We start from the raw sequence: 10,400 nt of genomic DNA on the forward strand, positions 1-10,400 counted from the left end.
CTTTTTCTACAACGTTCTTTACCATTGTAGCCCGAGGTAGAGAGCTTCGTTGCACCGAGAACGCATTACGTCTGCAATTATGGTGTTTCTCTTTGGTACGAGACGACGGACCAAGTGGATGATAACGGAGGGCTGTACTCAACCAGCAGATCACGGAAGAGAATGAAACAGGAATATGCAATACATGCTTGCGTATTCTTGCGAAATCAGATTATTGCTACACCAGACCTACCGAAATCCTTCATTTTTTCGGCCTACCTTATAATAAAAAGGTATAAAGAAAGAAGCAATGAAAGAAGCGTATACACACACACACACACACACACTTTATCTCTCTCTCTCTCTCTCTCTTTCTCTTCTCAATCTGATATTTCAAGGAAGGGAATATTAATGTCCGCGAGGACCTCGGGCTAAGCTAAAGCCACGTTCTCGCGAGGTTCTACAACGCCCTGTGCCGCCCTTTATATGCCCACCAACCGCGACCTACGTAATACTCCAGCACCCCATAAAGCTAATGAGTCACGGGAAGTTTCATGGGTTCTCTTCTTCTTCTTCTTCTTCTTTTTCTGGCAACAGGTGCGTGCGTGTATGTCTGTCTCTCTGTAGTGTGTTTATTTATCACATGCTCATTTTCACCTGGTTATACTTTATTCGATTAATCCCCTTCTATTTGTCACTTTGCACAAAACGTTTGTAAGGAACTTGATTCTTTTTATCTCACGATCCAAAGGTTAATGAATTATTATCTTAAGTTTATTTAATCATGCGAGATACGTGGAATAATTTAACCTTGAAATTCCTTTTCAAATTAATGTTCCTATCGTTTTATAAGAATTTCTTTTTCAATTTAAAGCAAAATTATTTAACGAGAAATCGAAAAGTTAAAAAAAGTGTATAGTTTTTGTCTGTTAAACGAAATAATTTGCAATTGCAAGAAAAGGTAACGCGGTGAAAGAAAAAGCATACGTATATAAAGGTGAAAGGTTGAGATTAGCGTTGCTAACTTGACGGAACAAAATACTATGGAACAAAGTATCACGATGCTTATCCGAAGAACGTCTAGACGAGCTCGTGAGTCATAAGAATATGCACGTAAATGCTGTGTCGTGTGCTCCCTGCTGCTAAAAGGATTTTAGATAAGAATGAGAGGTGATCGTTTAATTTTCAACATACTAAAATCAAGATAACAGATATAACGTTACTCTCTATGTGCGTTCTTTAGAAGAGTAAATGATAAAATGAAACTCTAAGATGATAAAATTATTTTCTCTAAACTCGTAGAAAAACGCGTTGTCTTTGACATTGCACAAACGTAATTCATAAATGATGATACATCATATATACTGTTTCAACAAATATTGCCGAAGATAACGCAACACATACTGTGGTTCCTGGTCCATTGAAAAAACCTGCAGCATCTTCCGAGAGATGGAAGCACGATCTCTGCGGTCTTGCACTAATACTGCACCTCCTACCTGATCACAATATTTGCTAATCATATTTATGTTGGAATAATAAAATTGGTGATAGATTTTAAAAGATTTTATCCACGAAAGCTACTATAATGGCACATCCTGCCTAAAAAGCTTAAATCTAAAGAATTCTTAAAACGAATGACATCCTAACAGCCTAGTTCCAATAATCATAGCAATAATATGATTTTGTAAAAAAATACAATGAAATAAAATTAACAAAAATAACATTTAATTAGAACATTAAATAAGAACAATTGATTTCTATAAGATTGTTTTTTCCCATCGGAAGCAAGTAGAATTCATTTAATTGTGTTCATTCCTCCGACACAGCACCCACGCAGCCGTACAGCTCGAACGTTTCGAGCGGAATGACGAACTAACCCCCACCACCCACGCAGGCGACGTGAGCGGCACGCTCTTTCTCGAGTAGCTTCGATTGGTGGGGGTAAGCGCAAGCCAATGAACTCTCGTTCGTCGTACGCCGCATCGAATCTAACCGTAGCGATTGGTTCTCGCCATTTTCTATCTCTTTCGTACTTTATAAAACGACGCGCGTTCTCTCCCACCATCTCTCTTTCGCTTAATACCTGGCACCCTTCCGTATCCCTTCCATGGGTTAATTCTACTCTTCCTGCGCCCTTTTTTCTCCCCCACTCTAGCAAAGGCCCTTTCCTTTTCCCTACTCTTCTTGCCACGCTTCTTTTTATAAACCATCCAATTTCTTTTTTTCTCCCGTCGGATCATCCAAGAGACAAGCCTAGTCGCACCTATAGTGCTTCCACAAACGTACTTCTAGAACCTACCCTCCTTCTACCTTTCTTCTCTTTGTTCCCTTTTCGACCAACCCCTTGGTAAAAGACCTTTCCTAGTAGGTGTATCGATACGTATATTCTCGTGTTGCTTCAAATTATCGATAGAAATTTAGAACATATTCTTCTTTTAATTGTTGTTATTGGTACACGCACAAACCTCTTGCATATTAATTATTATTATTGTATACAGTTTATTGTACGTATGTACAATGATAGCGCTGATTTTTGAATTGGTGTTTTCGAAATGTAGCCACCAACGTGTCGTGATATCGAATACGCGAAAGAAAACAAATATTTTCTAGATTAAGAGATCCGGCTTCTCGGAGATGTTCCTAATGTCACGTACGGCTTTTGTAAGCACACACACAACGCGGCTTAAATAAAATTGCAATGAGACAATGATATAAATTTTATCAGCTACAGTCAGAGATGATAATATATCTCTGTTTCTTTTTAAAATAAATAATATATAAAATACTTCGTTAGAAAATTAATGACGATAGATACAAAACAAATGACGCATATTCTTTTAAACAGCATCCTGTTTCTGCAAACAACAACATTTCACTCGTCTAATTCTTTTTTTTTTTTCATCTTTATCATTCTTCGGAAAGATGATTTTGTCGTCATTAATGTTAATTATTAAAAGTAACGCTGAAAAATCCCAAGAACAAAATTGAATATACAAACGTCAGGGAGTTTAAATTCACGCTTACGTGTGTAGAAATATGTATATAAGTGGGAGTACACACGTTCGTGAGATAAACGGGATGACGCGAGTTAATCAGTCGCAAAGATAAAGAGCAATTCGATTGGCGAGAAAGAGTGGGATAAAAAAGGAAGAGAGAAAGAGAAACAAGAGAAGTAGACAGAGGCACGTGCCAGAGTGCACACGAGCGCACGCGCGCACTCGCTTGCCTGCGTCAGTTCAAGCGGTGGCACTCACTCGGCTATTTTCGAAGAACGTGATATAAGACCCGATGACGTTGGTTGGTGGTAGACGCCGACGTACGAGCGTATGCGTAGTCACTTTGAAATTACTATTGCCACTTCGATCGATCGAGTACGTCTCTAATGCATCCACGCGCGCGCACAGACACACACAACACACACACGTCGTACATAGATAGACAGGGACTGATCAACAAGCCATCCGGTTTTAATGACCTTTCGATAGCTCGTATAAAATATACGAGTTAGTTACGTAAAACGAAGGTTGAACCTATTGTTTTTCTTGTCCAATATCCAAAAAAACCTAGTCGATATCTTTTTTTTATTTCCTTTTCCTTTTTTATTCCTCTACAAATAGATAATATTATGTTCTTTTCTTATCCGTTACAATTTGCATTCGTATAACTTTTGATCCTATTGAGTAAATAATATTCCTTTGACATAAATGCATCCGGTCCTTTCAAATATTGAATCAGTCGACAAATGTTATACTACATTGATCACCCGATAACTTTTTACTACTGCATATGCAACGGTAGATATTTTTTTTTTTGGATACACTTTCCTTTTTCTTTCCTACTGATCACAAACATTTTCTAGTTTCCATTTTGGAACAGATTAGATAATTTTAAGATTTTTCTTTGAAAATACCAATACTTTACGAAATTACTGTGCATCACCTAATCAAACAAAAAGAGAAAAAAAAATAAGAGGGACAGATAAAAAAAACAACAGGAGGAAAAAAACCGGAAAAAGAAGCCGACGATATGACGAGAAGAGATGGAAAGATCACACAGTAGAAAATTACAAAGAACATAGTTCACGATAAGAGTTTTTAATCTATGACGAAGAATCCCCGGCCTTCTCTCTCTCACTCTCTCTCTCACACTCTTACTCACTCACTCACTCACTTATATCTCTCTTACTCACATCAGTTTACATCGATAAAAAGACTTACTTCCATAGGAAGATCAGAGGCACGCACGCACGTGTGCGCTGTGCCTGCGCACGCGCAGGACATCCCCACTCTAGAAAATTTCGCTGGAAAGGCTCTCGCCGGACTCGTGAAGGGGGCCCGACGGGGGTCCGTAGACTGAGACGGTCACGTCGTAGCGAAAGGAAGGGAAGTGGAAAGAAGAAGACGAGAAAGAGAGAAAGAAAGAAAGTGTGAGTGAGTGTGGGACGGTGAGGTGGGGAAGAAGTAGTGAGGGGGATGGGAAACAGCCTCAAAGGCGACCGTCCGACCTACGGAATTTCTCGAGGGGCAGGGAAGGGCAAACTAAAGAGGAATTGGTGGGGAGGAAAAGGGTCCAGGTTAAATCGTCACGCGCAATCCCCACTTCTTTGGGTTCTATCCCTACTACTCATACTTCAGAGGAACGAGCGCTACGTCGGACGGCACGCTTCACTGTGAACACGACAGAAAACCGTGGTTCTTCCTCGAGTGTTAGTCAGTCGGGCTTCGACAATCGTTCCGAGTAGACGGAGAGTTTACTTTCACTACTACTGCTAATACGATTGTGTCATTAGAAATAGACAAGTTTTATGAGAGTTCTGAGAGAGAATAATACACACTAGTGCTTAAAAAAAGAAAAAGAAAAAGAAACTTATCTTTTAATTTCTTTTTTTTTCTAATTTCGAGTTTGCGTTCGTAGAAGGATAAAAAAAAGGACTCCTATTTATTACGAACGAAACGAACAAATTCCGTCGAAATTTGTGTTAATAGTGCAAGAAGAGACTATTATTATTACTACTCATCTTTACTTGTTGTATTCATTTGGATTAAACAGTGCAGTGTGTACTTTACTTACTTGTTTGTTGCGTTCAACAATTAACAAACTATTTTAGTTTGTTATTTTTTTTCAATATTCTTATATTGAAATTCAGTGATAAGTCGAGATGGTGACCAGCAGCGTTACCGTGGGCGCCACGCTACCCACGCAACATGTACCTCAGGAAAACGGACAACCAACCGCGCAAGCAGCCACAAGTACGACAACTACCAGAAGAACGGGAGAAAACCGACGGGTTGGTGTTCATTTTTTGTCTTCTTACAAATAAATCACAATTAAATACATCGTATAAGACGTAATGCATTGGAATGGTGAATTTCATGACGATCATTCCTTCATTTCCGATTTCTTTTAAACGATTTTTTAAAATAATATTTTCTCATTACAATATTCGAAAAACTTCAAAAAAATAAAATGAGGAAAGATAATCCACATATATCTTAATCTCATCTCTTTCAAACCCGACTTCAAAGAAAACTCAAACATCCTGTTTTCTGACCTGCTATTTTGATTTCTGTTATAGAGCAATAAACCGATTATGGAGAAAAAGCGCCGAGCCCGCATCAATAGTTGCCTAAATGAACTGAAGACCCTTATTCTTGATGCCATGAAAAAAGACGTAAGTATCTGTACCTTAAATTAAGTCAGATTCGTTTCGACGATTAATATACTTCGTAGAATTATCAAAATTAATTTGATTATTTTATCGATATTCCTTGGTAAAAAAGAAAAAAAAAAAGTAGAAAAAAATGATTAGATTGAAACTGAGCGAACCGTCGGTTGTGACCGTATTTTTTGTTTTTTATTGTTATAGCCAGCAAGACATTCAAAATTAGAGAAAGCAGACATCCTCGAGATGACTGTTAAACATATGGAGACAATGCATCGTCAACAAGTAATCTTACAAACAGCGATGGATCCGAACGTTTTGAACAAATTTCACGCGGGTTATTCGGAGTGCGCCATAGAAGTTAGCAGGTTTACGGGATTGGATCCTGGTGTAAAGAAACGTCTGATGAACCACTTGGCTTCTTGCTTAGGAGTGGTTGAACTAAATACTAGTGGTGGTGGTGGTGGTGGTGGTGGTGGTGTTCAAACGGCTACAACGACGACAACTAATATAACGACAACAGCGGCTAATCAACAGTCTGTTCAACCCGCTCCACCGACTACTCAATTGCAAGTGCACATTTTACCTCAAGTAGATGCTACACAAAGAATTCAGGTGCAACAATCTAATGGATTTTTTCTAACGAATAGCAACGGCACGGGATTGCAATTGTTACAAACTAGGCTAACGAACGGTGACATTGCATTGCTCGTACCAACCGGTAGTAAAACAACACAAGTGATATCCCCAGCATCTTCCCCGGCACCTAGTTCACCGTTACCAACTTTAATACCAATCCCGCAAAGAACTGCGAGTACGGCGTCGGCATCGTCATCTTCCTCTTGTACCAACGGCTCGAATTCGCTCTCGGCATCGAGCCCAGTTAGTTTCGAAGCACCGCCACAAAACTTTGTTCAACAACAACCTACGCCCGTCTACGTAACTGGCAATAGTCACCGAGACGTAGCTACCTCACCCGCAAATGGATATACCAGCGATCCCGAGTTCGATCCTCGTGTTTATAGTCCACCACTTCAGAAACCGCTTGCCTTGGTGATGAGAAAAAGCGTCAAGCATGAATTGGAAAGCAAACCATGGAGGCCGTGGTAAAGTGACAATTATATATACATGTACATATATATAAATATATATATAAATCAGTGATGAACTTTGTGCTATGTATCAAATGAATTTGACTTTGTCGATGAATGGACACACACAGACAGTCATATATGTTCCTTGCGCTTGCGCTTGCGCACACACTTATAATGTAAATAGTATCTTTTATTTTTTATTTTATATCTCTTTTTTTTTCTCGTACGTGGATTATGATAAATTAAATCATACGTGTATATTATTCAATGAAATATCGATGAATTTAGCGCGAGTGCATGTGATAATACTGACGAACAAACAAGGTGGTGCCTTATCAAAGTGCCTTAAATGATTTATACACGTATCCACGATTCGTGCGTCAAATCGAATTACTGTCGATATCTGTTTGTTCACGGGAAGACAAAGAAATAATGACGATTTTGTTAAAAAAAAAAAAATAAAAAACCATAAAATATTTCGTTAGAAAAAAAGGAAAAAATTAATTCTTTACTCTTGTGATCAAATTTTCTTTTCTTTTTTTTTTTTTTTTGTAAATAATTATTAAATTCTTTTTTTTTTTTTTGTAGATAATTCTTAAATTTTCTCTTTTTTTTTTTTTTTAATTATATTTCGTTTTTTTCTTTTTCTTTTAATTCTTGCGTGTAAATATTTTGATTAGAATTAAAAAAAATCGTAATTTTAAGGTGCCTTACGCAACAAAATCATCCAAGTCTTCCATTCAGTTTGATTACGTTGAAAATACGTCTCTTTTCCTTCTTCTTTTTTTTTATTTCTCTCCCTATTTCTCTTTACTCTCTCTCTCTCTCTCTCTCTCTCTCTCTCTCTCTCTCTCTCTCTCTCTCTGTATTAAATTATACATAAATCTTAGCGGCGTTATTATAACCGTCGACGAATAAGTACGGTGCCAATAGACAACCAAGACGATTCCATAGATTAAATAATTATGCGAAAACTAGAAACGATTATAAAGAAAAGAAAAAGAAATCTAATCTAATAAGAATTATAGCATGAAAGATACTGAACAATGATTTCGTAGATTGATTGATTGATTAAGTGTGTATGGCTACTACGATACTATTTATATTTGTATTTAAGTTCAAAGATGTGTTGAATAATTATAATTACCTTTTCTATTTGTCAAAATAGAGATGAAAGCTTAACGCTTATTATTGTAAGAGAATCAAATAATTGTTGATCTTTTACGAAACAAAAAAAAATAAAAATGTCTATGATTATCTTTTACAAATTGACCTTTTATCAATTGACCCTTACAAATCCTTACGATGATTTCCTGATTGTTCATTATTCTTAAATAAATAATACAATTTTTATTTCATTTATTAAATATTTGTATTTTTTTTTCGATCATACTATAGATGATTTTCAAAATTATAATCTTTAAATAGATAAAAATTTGTGAGAACAAGTTTTACGTCTTACTCGCTGCACGTTCAGATCCGACTAATGAGGATCGAAGAAATTTAGTTCAACAGAGCACTGCTGCCACCTTACAGCAATTTTTGATATTTCTTGAGAGATCCTGCTATTGGGTTTCAACAAGGGTCCCAAAATCTCTTAGCCCCGCCCCGCCCCACCATCACCACCACCACCACTACTTGGCTTACTGGTTTAAGGGCTATCCAACGTAAGAACATGCTGCCTTCTGGTGGACCTTTGCCGAACACTGTTGGGTCCTTTTTGGGATGGTCAATCCTTAGAAAAATGGGTCTCCAATTTTGTAGCTCATATGATAACAAAGTTTTGCAGTGAAAGTAGGTTAACTTAAAAAAACAAAATAATCTCTTTAAACATTTATATTTTAAGATAAAATACAGAATTATAAGTTCGCAAAAGGTAGGATTAAAAGATAATGCTAATGTATAACCGATTATTATCTCTTACTTTTCTATCGTATCTTTTTAGAACAGATTTCTAAGTCCGATCAGGTCTAGTAATTATTGCGCGTTAAGCCTTAACCAACCAACCAGCTAACCAACCAACCATCGTTATTTTCTTACGAGTGTTAGTAATTTTCCAACGAAACGTCAGCGTTGATAGACTCACAGATAAGATTTTCCACAGGAAGCTTAAGAAAATATTAGTAATAGCTAATCATTTCTTCTCGAGATATTTTTCCAATACAATATATATATATATACACTATATACCTACGTGTAAAATTAATGACGACGCTTTTTAACAACTATTTTCTTCAAGTGTTGCCAATAAGATATTGAAGAAAAAAAATACAAATGAAAATGAAGAAAGGAAAAGAAAAGACTAGACTAGACAAGACAAGACAAGACAAGAAATAAATAAATAAAAAAAAATAAAAAAAAAAACAGGTAAAAAGGAAAAGATAAAAACAAAGCTTTAGAGTCACGTACTCGCTAAGAAACTGAACGTAAATGCTTATGATAATGATTTTGTTGAGCAGATGGCGAATAGCGAATCTCAAAGTGGTAAAGTCCATAACCGAGCTGTTCCACAACGTGGTACGAGCAAAAATCAACGATGTTCACCTCATTACCATAACGTTCTCCTCAATCTCCGTCTTTGTCAATCTGTCTGTCTCTTTATCCATACCTTTTTCTTTTTTCTTTTTTTTTTTTTACAACTACTACTACTACTACTGTAAGAGTAATAATAATAGCAAGAGAACTCATCACGATTCTATTTCTTTTCGATCTTTTAACGATTCGCGATCGTTGTGTTGAACTTTAGAAAAAGACAAGGATGCTACCGTGAGTAAAACATACGAATGACAAATTGCATAGCACCTTCCGTTTCTTTGACGAACTTCTCATCATTTATCGTCGTCAGAAGATGATCGTAGTCTAGCTAGCTGGTTGGTTGGTTGGTTGGTTGGTTGGTTGGCTGGCTACACCTCCTCCTCCTCCCACGTTTCCCGAGACCAAACGAGGGTCAAGGATGAAATATGCGAGTTCTGATAGTTACGAGAAATTTCTTCCTGTCAGTTCGAATACAAATAAAAAACACAAGAATAGAAAAAGAGATAAATAAATAACCCATGGGAACAGGAAAAATCTTCATTTACGTGGTTTTACTTCAATATTTCGAATCGTTCTCAATGTTTAAATCAATGATACGTTATCTTATTACACTTTGGAAATGTTTATATGTTAAGTTTACAAATACAATTTTGGACTTAATAATTATATTATTAATAAGTAATTCTAATTTTGTTATACACATATTCATATATATATATTTATTATTTAATATTAATTAAATAAATCATTATTATAATTGTAAGAAAAATAATATGATTGTTAAATAATACATAAACAAATAATACATAGATATATTATAATATAGTATGTGTTATCATTTTCTAATGTAACCACTTGACTATTAAAGACTTGAAGAAAATGAAAGAAAGTAAAGTACGATGAACCTAATCTCTTTGATGTTATCTCGAGTGTTAGCGATGTGTCGTCCCTTGAAAAAAGGGTTAGACAGAGAAAGGTATAATATTGAGTCAAATAAAAAAATAACGAGTAGATCACGCGTTAGCCTCCGGCAAACTATGCGCGTCCCATTCTCACAAGTGAGCAACGAGAGAGTGAGAAAGAGAGAGAGAACACTTAGAATCATGTTTATCTGACCACTCCGAGTCAGT

General features: G+C 36.3%; 1 protein-coding gene and 1 long non-coding RNA gene across 2 annotated transcripts; one reads left to right on the forward strand and one right to left on the reverse strand.

Moving 5' to 3' along the window:
• The first annotated feature begins 4,609 nt into the window (after nt 1-4,609).
• hry (bHLH transcriptional repressor hairy) lies at nt 4,610-8,003 on the forward strand. The gene is made up of 3 exons (XM_015334296.2): nt 4,610-5,266; nt 5,555-5,650; nt 5,846-8,003. The coding sequence occupies exons 1-3, from the start codon at nt 5,138-5,140 to the stop codon at nt 6,749-6,751; spliced, it is 1,131 nt and encodes a 376-aa protein (XP_015189782.1). The 5' UTR covers nt 4,610-5,137; the 3' UTR covers nt 6,752-8,003.
• Nucleotides 7,560-9,966, reverse strand: LOC149030481 (uncharacterized). Its single transcript, XR_016178720.1, has 2 exons — nt 8,660-9,966; nt 7,560-8,538 (listed from the first exon to the last, which is right to left on the reverse strand). It is a non-coding gene; the product is annotated as an uncharacterized LOC149030481 (long non-coding RNA).
• Between the last annotated feature and the right edge of the window lie 434 nt (nt 9,967-10,400).

Source organism: Polistes dominula, unplaced genomic scaffold (assembly GCF_049000335.1).
Source record: "Polistes dominula isolate Pdom_NZ unplaced genomic scaffold, Pdom_raw_medaka contig_18, whole genome shotgun sequence".
Lineage (NCBI taxonomy): Eukaryota > Metazoa > Arthropoda > Insecta > Hymenoptera > Vespidae > Polistes > Polistes dominula.